The sequence below is a fragment of the Sminthopsis crassicaudata genome, chromosome 3 (genome assembly GCF_048593235.1).
Source record: "Sminthopsis crassicaudata isolate SCR6 chromosome 3, ASM4859323v1, whole genome shotgun sequence".
NCBI classification, from domain to species: domain Eukaryota; kingdom Metazoa; phylum Chordata; class Mammalia; order Dasyuromorphia; family Dasyuridae; genus Sminthopsis; species Sminthopsis crassicaudata.
In genome coordinates, this window is record NC_133619.1 from 475,277,175 (window position 1) to 475,295,004 (window position 17,830).

The 17,830-nt window shown below is 35.4% G+C and overlaps 1 protein-coding gene across 2 annotated transcripts in view; it reads right to left on the bottom strand.

Moving 5' to 3' along the window:
• Positions 1-17,830, bottom strand: part of TEX26 (testis expressed 26) — a 66,532-nt gene that overhangs the window by 9,580 nt on the left and 39,122 nt on the right. Inside the window, exons 6-7 of one of the 2 annotated variants that reach the window (XM_074303540.1) lie at positions 15,866-16,027; positions 11,225-11,388 (exon numbers count right to left, since the gene is read on the bottom strand). In XM_074303540.1, the coding sequence (XP_074159641.1) occupies positions 11,321-11,388; positions 15,866-16,027 (230 nt within the window). In that variant the 3' untranslated portion in view covers positions 11,225-11,320. Of the gene's footprint in view, positions 1-11,224; positions 11,389-15,865; positions 16,028-17,830 lie in introns of those variants that run through there. The other variant, XM_074303541.1, reaches the window with a different exon arrangement.

Below are 17,830 nucleotides of genomic sequence, written 5' to 3' on the forward strand. Positions count from 1 at the left end.
TAAAAGATCAAAAAAGAATTCCCATGTGCAAAAGTGTTTGTAGCAGCTCTTTTTATGGTGGCAAGGAACTGGAAGTGGAGTGGATGGTCATCCACTGGGGAATGGCTGAAACAGTTATGGTATATGAATGTTGTGGAATATTCTTGTTCTATAAGAAATGACCAACAGGATGATTTCAGAAAGTTCTGGAAAGCATAACAAGAACTGAGTGAAGTGAGCAGAACAAAAACATAGTACATGGTAGCAAGATTATGTGATGATTAACTATGATAGAATTAGCTCTTCTCTGCAAAACAGTGATCTAAGACAATTTCAATGGACTTGAGATGGAAAATGCCATCCGCATCTAAAAAGAAAACTATGGTGACTGAACACAGATCAAAGCATACTATTTTCACTTTTTGTTGTTGTTTGCTTTTTGTTCTGATTTTTCTTTTACAACATAAATAACATGGAAATATGTTTTAAATGACTGTACATGTATAATCTATATAAGATTGTTTGTTGTCTTAGGGAGGGGGAGAAGTAAGGGAAGAATAAAAAAATTTTTAACTCAAAATCTTACAGAAAATGAATGTTGAAAATTATCTTTACATGTAATTGAAAAAAATAAACCACTACTGAAGGGGGAAAAAGAGATGTTGCAAAAGTGAAAACAAGCAGCCTTGGCAACAGATGGAATATGGGGGTGAAGACAAGGGAAAAAATACTTAAGGATGACACCTAGGGTGTGAGCTTGGGGGATTGGGAGGATGATACTACCCTTAAAAGTAACACGGAAGTTTGGAGGAGAGATGGGTTTAGGGGGCAAGATAATGAGTTCAGTTTTTGACATGATGAGTTTAAGATGTCTACAAAACATCTTTGAAATGTAAGACTGGAAGTCAGAAGAGAGAGTCAGGGCAGGATAGGCAGATTTGAGAATCATCAAGGAAATAATATAGAGGGGAGAATACTCAGGCCAGAGCTCAGTGGGACATTTATGGTTTGTGCATATCCCCTGGATGAAGATCCAGGAAAGAAGACTGAGAATCAGGTAAGAGGAGAACCAGAATCTTATCCCAAAAATCTAGAGAAAAGTCAGTATTCAAGGAAAATTTGTTGATCAATTGTGTTAAAGGCTGCAAAGAGGTCAGGGAGAATGGAACTGAGAAAAGGCCAGTGAGAATGGTTTTTATGATTTTCTCCACCTCCTTTCAGTAGAACATGTGTAGGAGAAAAGGCAGAGGATGGTGGGAGTAATCCAAAACTGAGTGCAGTTGGTGAGATTATAATGGACTCAAGGACTCAAGAGGTAGGGTTGAACTGTTTCACCAAAGAATGAAGAGGAGGAAAAGAGGAGCAAGTGGCCTGATGGGGCAGGGAAATTATGGTGTGGACAGAGTTCAGTATGGAAAGGGAGAGGGAGAAAGCCAACAGATTATGGTGAGATAAGGGAATGTTAGAACATGAAAGGGGTGATGGCAAATCAAGGGAATGACCATTTTAGTGTTTTTCTGAGGTGGAGATAGAGGATTAGATCATAGGAAGTAAGTAGGTTAAGGAACCGGATGGTTAGGCTGTTTGAAAGTCAAAAAGTATATTGAAGTCTCTTGGTATGAGGGCAGGAGTTGGGGAGGAGAGAAAGATTGTAAGTCAGGTACTGAACTCATTAAGGAAAGAAGTGGGAAAGTGTCCGAGATATCCATTGAGGAGTTACCAAGAAATTTACTGGAAGATGTGGTTTGTAGGGCTGTAAGAGGGAAATATACTGAATGATGGAGTTGGATGGGATCCTGAAAGTGACAAAGAGGAGCAAGGAGTTTTCTGACTGTCCTACTTTGATCAGTAAGCCAAAGGGAAGGAGTGAAGGTGCAGCTAACATTGGAAAAAGGCTTTATCATCCAGCAGAAGTTAAGTCTCTGTGAATGCTGTAATATAGGAGAAATGGGAAAGAAAAAGATTTAATAAGATTGAAGATAGGAAAGTGTATTGCCTGTGAACAGGCCTTCCAGAGGGCATGCTGGAAAGGAAGGATGATATTTGGTTGGGAATTTGTGTGGGAGAGTTGTGGAGAGTTGAGGAAGATGGGAATAAAGAATTGGGTGATAAGGGATAGGAAATGGGATTCACTTGATGACTTACATGAGTTGAGAATCACGGGGTTGTAAGATGTATAATTAATATAAATATGTTCATTATTGATTAAAAGGTGTCATTCCTCTCCCAAAGTATGCTCAATATCAGTCATGAAACATGATCAGCTGAGATAGAAGAGAAATGGTCAGATGGGACAGACTCTTCCACCTCCCCTCTTTTCCTCCAAGGCTGGAAACTAAACATGAGAAGGTACCGCAAAAGGTGGAAATCAAACTTGTTCATCAGAAGTTCTGCTCTCTCTCAACTTTCTCTTTCCTTTTTCCTCATATTCTATTGCAGAACTCTAAAAGCTTCATACTGTATTAGCTAGCAAAAATATGGTAGTTGATTTTATATAAGATCATATATTAAGAGCTAGAAGGGCCCTGAGATGTCGAATCCAAACACATTTTACAGAGAAGAGACTCAGAGGACTTAAATCAATCGCCAGAGAACTAAGTAGCATTGTGAATAGAAAGAGGATGAACATGGAATCTGGGACAGCTGTTAAATACTGTTTCTACACTTAGTGGCTGTGTGACCCTTGGCAAGTAAGGTGGCTTCTAATTTCCTCAGCTTCCAGGGATGTTATGAGGATGCTAGCTATTATTATTATTATTATTGTGCCAAGACACAGAGATAGTAAGCAGCAAAGCCAGCATTTAAATACATCTTTTCTGACTTTAAATTCAACCTTCTTTGCATTGAACCATGGAAGAACTCTAATGCCTGCCGCTTGAAGCATTCTACAGAATTTCATAGCTAAAGTGTTAGCATTGGTTTTAAATTTAGTCAATTCAATATTTGTGAGGGCAGAACTATAAAGCAATTCAACACCCAGTGAAGCTTTTTGCCCTTCCTGGTCAACTATGAGAAAAAAAGATCAAAAGTTTCTTTTGCTGTGTATAAAAATTTTGCAATTTTTCCCTACTTCATTTTTCTTATTGTCTCTTTCATGGAAATGAAATGGAAATGTTCAATTCTTCTGCAATTGATTTAATCTAAGTGAGATTCCCTTCAGCTATGGGTTCACATAATATTCTCAACAAAGATCTCTTTCATCTAACTTGGATTTTTTAGGTTGGCGAGACTAATATCCTAAGACTTCAATGCTAGACTAATTTCACTGGCAGAATTTCATTCTATCTTACCAGTGCACACAAAAACCAAAAATTTATTTGGTGGAGAAAACTTTAAACCAAAGAAATCCTTTTTGGATTTGCCAAGATATTGCCAACAGTATTGTCTAACACCTTAGCTGTTCTGCTACTGGTAAGCCTAAGAATCTCTGAAGCTTTTGTTTGGAAAAACCAACATATTCTAAAAGCTGTCTGTGCATGTTAACATTTCCCAGAAGCTGGTAAAACTTGAAAAAAATGTAAAAAGATTTTGTTCTGTTCCTCCAACTGCAAGAGCTGCATTATTCAAAAAAGCTCAATTGATGCCTTGGAGATTAAGAGTACTGCAGACATATGTTACAGATTTGGCAAATATATTGTGAAGCATGTTTTCTTGATTTGCTTGAAATTTTTTCTGCATTGTTATACCCTTAACTTCTTACATTTTAATGTAATTTTTATTCAATTCACAATTGATAGAGAATTTGTGATTCCAAACCCTTTTATTCTTTTCATGAGCATGAATGTATTCCATATTATTCTATTTCTTCCTAACAATAATACTGTCACAACATAATAGGAAAGCCAGAATTTATACAATATATACTATGTGCCAGGTACTGTGCTAAGCGCTTTACAAATATTTCATTTGATCCTCACAACAGCTCTGAGACATAGATATTATTATTAATGTCATTTTGCAGTTGAGAAAACTGAAGCAAACAGGATAATCAGGGTAAATGAGTGACCCAAAGTCATAGTGTGTCTAATTTGAACTCAGGTCTCTCTAAGTGAGACATTTCAAAGAAAATAAAAATCTATTTCCAATACATCATCTATGTCTTAACGAAGTTTCCATTGGAATGTTACTTGCAAAACTATATAGTCTGCAAAGCAATAGCCATCACACCCTGGTTTGCTTTGAAGAGGTATCTTTATCTTGAAATTCAACTCATTTATTTGCCCAGGATGGAGGACCTTTTAAGTTTACTGGAACATTAGGATATGGAGCTATTCATAGATGACTGGCTGTTGATTGAGCCAATCAGACCTGCATGTGTTAAGTCCTTTCACAGGGGTGATTCATTTTCAAAGTCTATGTAATAATACACATGGACTCCTTTTTTAAGGGATATTTGTGATTAACCATTTCTGCCACACTGTAATATCTTTACTTCCTCTTATTCCTTCATTTTCTCCCCTTACCTATTATTTTATTCCCCCAGAGAAAATTCTGACAACAGACTAAATTAATTTGCATGAAATATTACATACCCAGAAGAAATATAATCTCATATCATATTATTTCCCTCTAATTTACCTTGTAGATTATCCAGAATGCAAAAAATTGTGAGAGAAAACAGCCCTATCCTGATTTAGCATTCCCTCTCAATTCACTTTCATAAGAGTTAATGATCAAGGATATCATTATTTGATAGACAGTAATGAGCATTTAGATCATTTCCTGTGACCCAATATTCCTGACAATAATGATGGAAGACAAGCAATGGCATATTAAACCAGTGGTAGATATGTTTTAAAAGGTGCCTTCCTTCCACCCTAATTGCTTGGATTTTGAAGATGAAGAAAATGCAGAGCTGCATTATTTGTACATATGAATATTTTAATTACCCTAATTCCTCCTAAAAAAAAAAAAAAAGAAAGAAAACCACACTGCATTTCTGACTAAACTATCACCTCAAGTGCACTACATTTTGCTGAATGGAATTGAACTTTTCTCTCCCCATAAAAATACATAGAAACAAAGTATAACAGTATATGCTTTGAATCTGACCATTTTTATTGAAAATTTTATTGAAAAGTATTCAATAAAATGAGATTATAGATCTGTTTTTCTTCATTTTGCTCTGGTTTAGAATATGTTATGATAATGAAACTTCATTATTCATATATGATGATTTATCACAAAAATACATGAATATCACAGAGTTGAGCAATTTTCTGGCATTGAAAATATTTTTAAAGTATATTTTGTTGTACTCCTTGCATGTGTTGTACCCACTACATGTTGTTATTGTTCAGTCATTTCAGTCATGTCTGATTCTACATGTCTCCATTTGGGATTTTCTTGGCAGAAATACAGTAGTAGTTTGCCATTTCTTTCTCCAATTTATTTTTGCAAGTCAGAAAATTAAAGCAAACAGGATTAAGGGACTTGCCCATAGTCACACAGCTGTCAAATGTCAAATGTCAAACCCAGGTTTGAACTCGGGTCTTCCTGACTCCAGATTCAGCTCTTTTTTTACTGCACCACTTAGCTGCCTTACCTCTGGTATCTGGTCCACTAGAAAAAGCTCTTCTTTGCTATTGTCTTCTGTGCCAAAAATAATGAAGTTTTTGGACTGGAGGATTTGAACAAAATTGGCAGATGGGAAACTAATACTCAATATAAACCAGGAGCTAGTCCTAAGAGAACACCTGATGAATTCAAGTCATCTAGCGCAGATGAGTTATATCCCTTAAATATTGAAGAACCTGGAAGATGTATAATTGCTGAGTCATTGAAAGTGATATTTCAAAGATAAAAACTTTGGAGAAATATCTCAGAAGAGGGGCATTATATTCCAATTTTCAAAAATGGGAAGAGAATGGAGTCTGTAAACTATACAGCCAACTGACGTTGACTGATTTCTGACAAGATCCTGGATTATTAAAGAAATTGTTGAAATATGTATCTAGAAAACAAAGTGGCAGCCCCCAAAGACCCAGTAATATTTCATCAAGGGCCATTTTCCCTTATTTCCTCTTGGGAAAGGGCTATTAGATTAGTAGACCCAAAAAGTGCCATAAACTTTAGCTAACCTGGATTTAAACATAACATTTTATAAGGTATCTCATGTTATTCTTATGGAAAAGATGGAGAAATGTGAGCTATATAAGCCATACAAAGATAGAACCTGACATAAGAGTAGTCATCTAAATTTGGAAGGAAGTGTTTAGGAAGGTGGCCTAGGTCTCTGTGACTGTATTTATGCCATTTAACATTTTTATCATTGACTTGGAAAAAAAGCATAGAAAACATTCTTGTTACATTTACAGATAAACACAGAGCTGGAAGAGATAACCAATGTGGTCAATGACAGGTCGAAAAAGATTTCGATAAGCCAGAATTTCAGGCTGAATAAAGATGGATGGAGTGTAAAAAAGGATAAAACTAAGGTCTGATGTTTGACTTCAAGAAATCCCCTTCACAAGCACAAATAGGAGAGAAATTTAGTTAGCCAGAAGCTTATATGAAAAAAGGAGAATAAAGGATTGCAAGCTTATATAAATCAATAATATAAAAAGTTATATTGGAACACAGAGTTTGACAAGTAAGCTTCAATTTAAGAAGGGCATTGATAATCTAGAAAGCATATAGAGATAGTGAAGGGCTTGAAGACCATGCTATACAAAGATTGAAGGAAAATATGACATTTAATCTAAAGATGATGTAGGGACTATGTTCAATTTTTTCATGATTCTTTGGGCTATACTGCCTATGGAATTTTCTTGGTAAAGGTTCTGAAGTGGTTTACCATTGAATTAAGTCAATCACAGGTTAAGTGCTTTAGGTAGAGTCACAACTATTACGGATCTGAAGCTGTATTTGAAGTCAGACTTTCCTGACTCTGGGTACAGCCCCCTCTTCACTGAGCTATCCACAGCTGCCCATGGAATGATAACTAGTTTTCAAATATCTGAAGTACTCTCATATGGAAAAGATGGCTCAAGAAAATTTATTCTGCATTGCAGAATTACTGGGAGGATATTGGGAGGAAGTTTCAAAGAGGCAAATTTAGGTCTACTGCCAGAATAAATTTCTTCCCACTTTTCTTATGCAAAGAATGAATCATAATTTATTTTGGTATCTTAACATAAGAATCACTTCTGGTGTATAGGTTGAACCAGATAATTAAGGTCACTTTGAACTTTGAACTCTGAAATTCTGAGATTCTGTGAGACTTTGGGAAAGCTGCTTAATTTCACCGGGCTTTCTTCACTCCTTCATCTATTAAATGAAAGTTGGATTGTCTGAGGCCTCTTTATCCAAGAATCCTATTATCCTGTATTTTAAGTGGATGGCAGCCTACCTATCACTGCTGATTCTGCCAGAGAATTGTTTGATGCAGTAATGTTGCATTTTTTACTCAGTCTTCTGGAAGAGGAAAAAAGGACAACCTTGTACAGTTATGGAATTTGTTGCACACATCCTCCCCATCGCACTCTTCCCCCAAAAATCTGTCAGGTGAGAGACTCATTTTAGAACTCACAAAATCACTACACAAATTTGCTGACAAAGAGAGCTATTTAATAGGGCTCACTATAAAAGGTCTTTAGGTTCAATGGAAAGGATGATAAGCCTGGATACAGGAAAACCTGAGTTCAAATTTTATCTTAGAAATTTAGCAGTTGTATCCATCTTTGGACAAGGTCCAGTGACTGATTAAGTGACTGGACAAATCACTTAAGAAAACTCCTCCAACTATAAAATAAGGATATAATAGCCCCAACCTCCCCAGGGTTGTTATAAGGATTAAATGTGATAATTTTTGTATTAAAGATTTTAATTTCCAAAACTTATGCATGGGCAATTTTTCAATTAACCCTTTCAAAATCTTGTGTTCCAATTTTTCCCATCTTCTCCCCACTCCTTCGCCTGGATGGCAAATAATCCAATATATGTGAAACATGGTAAAATACATGTTGAATCCAAAATATCATGCATACTTATACAATTATCTTGTTGCAAAAGAAAAATCAAATAAAATGAGGAAAATAAAATGCAAGCAAACAACAACAAAAAGTGAAAATGCTATATTGTGATCCACACTCTGTTCCCCACAGTCTTCCCTCTGGTTGTAGATGACTTTCTTCATCACAAGAACTGGCCTGGATCATCTCATTCATCAAAATCAATCATTATATAATCTCGTTGCCATGTATAATGATCTCCTGGTTCTTCTTATTTCACTTAGCATCAATTCATGTAAATATCTCTAGGACTTTCTGAAATCATCCTCCTGATCATTTCTTATTAAATTCATATACCATAATTTATTCATCCACTCTCCAATTGATGGGTCAGTTTCTCAGTTTCCAGTTTCTTGCCACTATAAAAAGGGCTGTCGCAAACATTTTTGCATGTGTGGATGAAAAGGCTTTTTAAAGTGCTTAAGAGGACAATGCCTATAACATAAGTAGGTTCTTAATAAACTTTTTTCTTTATCAGTAAATATACTATAAATGAAGTTTTAGCTCAGTGGTATACAGATAAATCAAAAACTATACATATAACATAGGATAAAAAAATGTAATGATAATTCTAAAGATAAAAAGCTCACAATTATTTCTGTAAAGAGAAATACAAATAATTAAACTCTCCTAAGTTCAGTTGGCTATTCCAGAACAGGAGGCTATCATATAGATTTCCCAACTCCTAAAGTAAGAAATAAAAAGAGTGAGATCAAATCAAGTCAACAAGGATTTATTAAGTTCGTTCTGTGTCAGACACTTACTAAGCAGGGGAAAGGCAAAAGTAGTCCTTACCCTCAAGGAGCTTACAATCCAATGTGGGAACATCATGCAACCAACTATGTACAAACAAGGAGTAAATTGGAAATGATCTCAGAGGGAAGACACTTAAAAGGTAAGAAAGGCAACATTATGGAGCCAAATTTTTTAAGCCCAAGAGATTTTATTAAAGCTTAAAACTAAGCTTTCAGGATACTCTCTATCTGATGTTAGAGACAATAAGGAGCTACTGGAGTTTATTGCATAAGGGAGTGATAGTCAGATCTAGATTTTAAGAAGATGAATTGGATGGCCTGTACTGGAGTGGAAGAAGGGAGACCAACATATTGTAAAAGTTCAGTGTGAGGGGCCCATATCAGAGTGGTAAATAGTATCAGAGAAGAGAAAGGGTTTACCTGAGAAATGTGAAGGTAGAATTGACAGGACTTGGTAACTGATTAGATGTGATAAGAATGAGGAATTAAGTGACATCTAAGTTGTAAGACTGAATGCCCTCAAAAATAATTGGAAAACTCCTGTTTTCGTCTGCTTTCATTTTTGTTTTCCTTCTCAGGTTATTTTTATCTTATTTCTAAATCCGATTTTTCTTGTGCAGCAAAATAACTGTATGGATATGTATACATATATTGTATTTAACATATATTTAACATATTTAACATGTTTTGGACTATCTGCCATCTGGGGGGGGAGGGGAAGGAGGAGAAAAGTTGGAACAGAAGGTTTTGCAAGGGTTTAATGCTGAAAAATTACCCTTGCGTATGTTTTATAAGTAAAAAGTTATAATTTTAAAAAAAAGAAACAAGTAATTAGAAAGCTTTGAAGGAGAGTGAGTGTGGGGAGGGGAAGATGATGAACTCAGTTCTGAACATGTTGAGTTTGAGATATCTATACAATATCCAATTCAAGCAGCTGGAAATGGGAGGCTGGAGGTGAATGGAAAGATTAGAACTAAAGTAGATTTGAAAATCATCAGCTTGTTCAATGGTTTAGTCATGTCTGACTCTTCATGACACTATTTGGGGTTTTCTTAGCAAAGATTTCTTGGAGTGATTTGTCATTTCCTCCTCCAGCTTCATTTTACAGATAAGCAAACCGAGACAAAGTTAAGTGACTTGTCCAGGGATACAGCTAGTAAGCGTCTGAGACTGGCATTTGGACTCAGGCCTTCCTAACCCCAGGCTTGGCACTCTATCTACTACACAACCTAGTGTTGACCCTCCCCAATAAGTAGAGCTGTGCAAAAATGAGCTGCCTGAAGAGGCATTTGAAGATCTTCAAACAGAGGCTTGGGTTATCATTTAAGTTATTAAGTGAGAGAGGGGATGTCAATAGTTGACACCTTGTTGATCAATGAAGTACCTTCCTACTCTAAATTTGTGATTCTTTGATACTATCCAATATGTGTGTATGTACATTTTGATACTTTCCATGACTCTGAAGCCATTAAAGCCAGGGAAGCTATATATATGGTCATCATTATTAAAGATGTGACTGGATTTCTATTTAGGTATGGCTTTTTGTACTGCCCTACTTCCAAATGGAGATGAAATGTTCTAAGGGAAAAAAAAAGAAAAAAGAAAAAAAAAAAAGAAATGTTCTAAGGAAGCAAATTGTGTGAGTCAAAGGCACACTTTTCAAATGCATGTCAATACCTTTAGTTTCAGATTCCTCTGTCTAAATGCTTTCTGAGGTACAACATTCCTTTACCAAGCTTATTAATGCTCACCACTGGTATCTAGATAAACTTCTGCAGAATAGCATGCTTCTAATGAGGCTATGTACATCTGGCCAACATTTTTGAGGCTACCTGACACATACATGTATTTTCACATGCATCTTTTTTGCTGCACCAAAATTTGTACCAAATAAGAATCATTGCCTCCTTTTAAAAACAAGGTGACCAGTCTGTAATTTTACCAAAGATAAAAACTAGAAGCTTTTCTAGGCGATTTTAAAATTTGATGAGTTGTTAAATTCATTATTGCATTAGTATTTATTAAACCCTCTACTAAATGTAAGGCATTGTGTGTTGGTTGCTAAAGATTAAAAGATTTTACATTTCAAATTATGGGGAAAAGGAATATAACCTGAAGAAAAATAAGTATAATATAAATTGGAGAAAGGATGGCAGGGACAAAGAAAGATATAAAAAAGTACTTTAAGACAATCTGAAGAAAGAGAGAAAGCTTTCAGCTAAAGGAAATCAAAGATTTTTTGCAGTGGTTGCACCTGAGGTGAGCGTTGATGGAAGGGAAGAGTTGTAAAAGGCAGGGATGTGGAGGAATTCCAGGAATGTGGAGACCTGCACAAATGTACAGGGCATCCGAGATGTTATATTAAATTTGGGGGAAAGTTTGTATTTTATTCTAAAGGCAATACAGAGCTCCTGAAGGTTTTTGAGGAAGTGACACATGAAGAATTTATGAAAAACACAAGAACAGTAAGACAACACATTTAAATTAGCAACTATCTTATTATTTTTCAATACTGACAGAAGTATGAATTTATTCATTAAGTACTGGATTGATGTCCATACACATTGGCTAAGCTTATTTATTATGCTTGTTGCCACTCCTGTTGTAATTTTCATTAATAAAATTCTGAAGAAGTTTTCTTTCTGGAAATAAGGGGAGAAAAGTTTTGTTTAATAAATGCTAAAGCAAGAGTAGAATAGAAGCAATTTATACCATTGTTCTTTATACCATTGTTTTAAACAAAATTGAGTATGCTAGGGAATATAACACTAACACAGTAATCATACAAGTAGAGAACAAACATGTCTTGGGCTATGATCCTTACTTAAATAAGAGGATATAATTATTTATTGATTGGCAAGACTAAACTTAATATTTAGAAGATCAGATTAGACTATATGGATACAAATCTATTTTCACTTACACTCTGCAGAGGAAAAAATATTTTGCCCAAAATGCTAGCTTAATAAACTCTTTTCCTCCTCTTAAAAAACAAAAAAACAGGTAAAGAAAAACATACAAACCATTTTTCATTATAAAAAATGATTATTATATTTCAATTTAAAACTGCATATTTGCTCACAATTGATTAAAAGTAGATGCCATCAACAATTAACCACATCACAGAAAGGAGCTCCTTCTAAAAATAATAGCAATTATCTAGTATTTATATATTGCACTTTAAGATTCCAGTATACTGTACATATGTTACCTTATTTGATCTTTAATATAACCTTGTGGACCTCTAAGATTGGATAAGATGACAGGAAAAGATAATGATAAATGTTGGAGGGATATGGGAAAACTGGGATACTAATACATTGTTCATGGAGTTGTGAACTGATCCAACCATTCTGGAGAGCAGTTTGGAACTAAGCAGAAAGGACTATTAAACTGCATAACCTTTGATCCAGTAGTCTCTTTACTACATCTGTATCCCAAAAAGATCTTTAAAAAGGGGAGAGGAACCCTCATGTACAAAATTGTTTGTAACAGCCTTTTTGTACTAGGCAAAAAACTGGAAACTGAGTGTCCATCAACTGGGGAATGATTGAATGTCATGGAATATTATTATTCTACAAGAAATGGTCAAGCAGGATGATTTCAGAAAGGCTTGAAGTGATTTACATGAACTAATACTAAGTGACTAATATTAAGTGAAGTAAGTAGAACCAAGAGAACATTGTATATAGCAAACAAGATTATGGGATCATCAACTATGATGAACTTGGCTCTTTTTAACAATGAGGTGATTCAGGCCAATTCCAATAGATTTGTGAGGGAGAAAGCCATCTGCATCCAGAGAAAGGACTATGGGGACTGAATGTGGATCATGACACAATAATTTCAGCTTTTTTGCTGTTATTTGCCTTTTTTTCTTTTTCTTTTCTTTTTTGATCTGATTTTTCTTGTGCAGCAAGATAAATGTGGAAATATGTATATAAGAATTGCATATGTTTAACATACTGAATTACTTGCTGTCTAGGGGAAAGGGTGGGAGAAAGGAAGGGAGAAACATTTAGAACACAATATTTTGCAAAGGTGAATGTTGAAAGCTATCTTTGTATATATTTTAAAGATAAAAAGTTATTATTTTTTAAATGACCTTGTGAAATAGGAGCTATTAACTATTTAGATTGATGATGATGATGATGATGATGATGATGATGATGATGATGATGATGATGATTTTACAGGAAACTAAAGTTGAGTGTGATTTGATAGTCAAGATCAGGATCACATTTCAGCAAGAGAATTCTGGTCTTCCTAATTCCAAATCTAACATTCACACCCACTGTGCTTATTTAATCTGTTTTATAAAGTTAACTATGAATAGTAAAAGTCAGTTATTTAGCATGTTTTATCATCTCATTGGTAGATTAAAAAAAGTTCTCTAGTCTTTCTTACAATTTGTTCCTGCTTCAAATACCAACTCCCCTCTCTCCTTCCTCTTTCTGAAATCTTTTATGCCTGGAAACCTCATCTGTTATAAATAGTACTTGACTACCTGAGACATCAGAGATGTGAATCAGTCAGAAGTATCTGAATGAGACTCTTCTACCCTTCCCTACAAAACCCCTTTAAAATATTTTCCCATTACATGTGAAAACAATTTTAACATTATTTTTAAAACTTAAAAAGTTCCAGATTCTTTCCCTTCAAACCTCCCCACCCCTCCTTTATTTAGAAGGCAAACAATTCTGTATAGGTATGTAGTCATGCAAGGCACTTCCATAAAATCATGTTGTGAAAAAAATCATAGACAAAATAAATTAAATAAAGTAAAAAAAATATGCTTCTGTATTCATATGTATTCTTTCTCTGGGTATGGATAGTTTTGGTTTTTTTCACATAAGTCCCTCAAAGTTGCCTTAGAGATGGTTGTAATGCAGAGAATAACTAAGGCATTCACAGCTGATCGTTTTACAATTTTTGCTATTATTTTGTACATACAATACATTTCACTTTGCATCAGCTCATAGAAGTCTTTCCTGGTTTTTCTGAGAGCATCATGCTCATCATTTCTTTTAATACAATGATATTACATCTAATTATACAGCACAATTCTTTGACACTTGAATCCTTTTTATTAGGGGATTGCTCCCAAAAGTGAGCTGCTCTCTACTGTCAAATTATATGAATTGATCCTACCAAAAGAGAGCAGCTTATGGACCTAGTATGTGTGTATTGGAGGAAAGAGGGTAAGGATATTAGAGGGAAATCAGTCTTGGAAGTGATAGTTCAAGTTTCCAGGATAAGAAGTTAACATTCTACATTGCTGGAGGAGACAGACTCCCGGTCTCCCTCCCCTCTCAGTGATTAGGAGATGAGGACAGACAGCTGAAACTCTCAGACCACATCAATGGACAGCAAATGAACCTCTTTCATATCATGATATAGCCTTTCTTTGATGTTCCTGCCTTTCCTCCAACGTTCCTATTCTTGGATGTCCACTTAAGTCTCAAAGCCTTCCCTTGGAGGAGGTTAAAACACTCAGATAATAGAAGTCTATTGCTCTGACCCTTTTGCAGACGTCTCTGTATCTCCCTATTCTCTGCTCCCTACCTCTCACCCCTCACCCCCACCCCCCAAATGGACTTAAGAGATCCAGTTTTTATACTTTGAAGAAAATAGCTTTCTAGCTCTAAAATAAAGCTGAAGGAAATGAACAACATAAAGAGTTTAAAGCAAACAAGCTGGGTCCAATGTAGCTTATAGGTCTACAGTTTTCTTATGAAGCTGTCAAATCCTGGCAGGAAAGAGAGCCATCAACTATCTGAATGCCCAGACAACTGGATCCAGACTCTTCTTGACTTTGAGTAAGACAACACTTGTGCTTCTTAGCAACCTTAGTCTGAACTTGGGGAGGAGAACAAAGCTCTTTCTCCATTGGTCTGAATATCTCTTGCCTTAATCCCATTCTTTTGTGATGATTCACTCATTCTGCTATGCTCTTTCCATCTCTCCTTGCTCCACTTATCTTATCCCTCCTTCTTGTCATCTTCCCTCTTCCTTCACTTTCAGCTGCATTCTCAACATTCAGGGAGTGCATATATAGGCTCCCGTTTTTGTTCCAATAAAAGGAAATCCTGAGATATAACTCCAAAGAAAAGATTTACAGGTATGTGAATAAAAGGAGAAAGCTAGAGGAATAGTAGCTGATTTTTTCCTATTTGAGAAATGGGAATGGTTTTAGGAAAGACTATGGTTTTTAGGGATTTTAATGTTGTTGTTCAGTCATTTGTCATGTCTGACTCTTTATGATCCCATTTGGGATTTCCTTGATAGAAATACTGGAGTTGTTTGCCATTTTCTTCTCCAGCTCATTTTACAGATAAGAAAATTGAGGTAAACAGAATTAAATGACTTGCCCCAAGTCACACAGGTAGTAAATGTTAAGAAGCTGGATTTGAAATCAGTAAGATGTCTTTCTGACTCTAGATTTGTATAATTTTTACCCTTTATACTCAGTGCCTAACATAGTTCTAAGTGCGTAATAAATACCTAATTGATACACCATTTTAAAAGGCATTAGAAGGCGGCCAGAAAAATGAAAATGATCATATAACTAAATTCTTATATGGAGACATTATGATTAGGTCCTCTCTTTCAAGGGAAATATCAGTTCAGAGAATAGAGCATAACAAAGTGGTGGTGGTTATTATTTGCCCTTCATTCTCAAAGGGGACCATGACATGCACATGAATTAGATATAAGTGACAGAGGGCTGTGCAATTCACCTGCCTCACCTTCCCCTCAAGAGCCATCTAGGACCAGTGACCAGAAACAGATTTAGAACAACTGGATGATCCTGGATGCAATGGAAGACCTTGGCCTTTTAAGAGACCGAGGTCACATCTGGTAGCAACTGAGGCAAAGAATCTCCTCTTTATTCAAGTCAAAAAATGTTAAATAATAAATCTGGGAAGGGAAGACCCTCAGGGTTTCTGGTCAAAAATCACCTCTCTCATGTCATGGTCCTACTTTGAGAGCAAAAGGCATAGCAAGCTAGGATGATGGAGATTGGCCACTAAGTGGGATAGTTCTATTTGACAAAGACCCATTGGGTTGCATTTTACCAAGGGACCAAATTGTGTCCTAGTTTGTTTTTCAACTTACCATCCTCTGGAACTCTTTCAAGATATTTCTTGATTTCATTTTCATTGAGAGAATTCAAAAGCATTGCCAAATCTAAGCTTTCCTTTCCATAATGCCTCTCATATGTACTCTGTGTCTTTGAAAGTTCTTGGTTCCAAATGTGATTAAGCAGAATGGAAGGAACTATGAAGACAAAGGAGAAAAAAATCAAAGAGAAGAAAGCTTGTTGGGTAAGCAAAGAATCGCAACTATTAACATTGTACTGAAAGTCTTAGTTCCTCATGATGAGCTGAATCTGCATCTTCAATCACGTGAGGAATTAAGTTAACATTTTAAATGAAACCTCTTTAAGTAACTAAGCCAGGAAAATTGGAAGGGCACAGAGCCACAAAATTATTGGTTTTCTTTTTGGAGGAGAAATGATGGGAAATACAGGTTTGAGTTTCCACTCACAGGAGTGCAATCAGGAAAGTAAATGAGTATAGTATATTGGAAGCTTGGGGAAAGGTTCAGGGAAGACTAGGGCCTGCTGGTGTGATACTACATTACTATAGTCATTGATTATTGTGCCTTGTGAATTTAGCCTATTCTGACAGTGGTATCTTTAAAAGGGAGTGTGAGGCTGACAACTTCATGCAACTCTGCCTCACTTAAAATTCAGTTTATACAAGAATCAAAAAAAAAAAAAAAGAGTAGAGGCAATGTTTTTACATGTAATCAGAAAAAATATGAAAATTTTCCAAAAAATTATTAGAAAATAAAAAGGACTGCTTCATTTTTGTCTCTGTATCCTTAGTACCTAACACAGTGTCTGGACCTTAAGATGACACTTTATAAATACTCACTACTGATTCAAATTGTGTTCTGAAGATAAGAATTTGGTTCCCCGTTTAACTTTTTTTTTTAAGCATATTTATGACTTCTAGAGCATTTTATTTTTTGCATCTCAGCTTCTTTATCTGTAAATCATGAGGTTTAAAATATCTTGAAATAAGGTATATAAGAACTCTTTCTAAGTAGCTTGGTTTTTGGAAGGTGCTTTCTTTGGTTCTTCTATTAGAATAAGGTAGTGTCTACAGATCTGGAAATTCATTTCAAACAAAGCAATGGTGTCACACTATGAAGATTTGTCTGGTTCTCCTTCTGGCTTTCATGGAGAGAAACTTGTAGAAAACTGTGTGAAGAGACAACCACAACTTTCTTTGACCAAGAAGAGTAATGAAATTGTATAAGTCGTTTGGAATGATTTTCTCTAGTGAAGGAGAGTAGAAATTGAATTTGAGAAAGAGAAATTAAAGAAATAATCTCTTCAACCAGATAATTCAATAGACCATTGACAGAAATAAGAAAGGGATGAAGAGTTTGGGAAACTAGAATGGGGTCACCCAAGTCATGATAGGGTGCCTCATTCATCCAGCCAACTGATTAACTGCTTTACCCAAAAAAAACAAAAACCTACAACTGATAATTTCTTGAATGTTCTTAGTGATGATTTTATCCTTAAAAAGGTAGAGGAAACCCCCCCCAAAAAAATGGAAATTCTATTCTGAACCTGATTCTCACTAACAGAAAGTGGCTGAATTTAGAATTAAAGCCTAATTTCACAAGATTAAGGTTGCTTATGTCTCAGTAGTGTTTAAGCAGTGAAATATACTTTTTTTAACTGCATAGTGGTCCTATTGACTTGAAGAGATACTTAACACTGTCTTCCTCTAGTTTCTGCTTCCTGTCTCTTCCCATAAAGGCTCCAAAGTGAGTAAGAGCTTTTAAATACTTGGTAAAGATATACAAAAACAGGTACACAATCAAGCTGTATTAGAGCTCACACATTTGATTCCTATTCCCCATCCCACCTCACCATGAAAGGCAGTTTTAATCATGATGTCTTTCAGTGGTTTTCGTTGGGAAAGTTCTTACAGAACTGAGAAGATAAGCCCACAATACTAAACTAGGAAGATAAGCCTATAATACTATTATAAATATCAA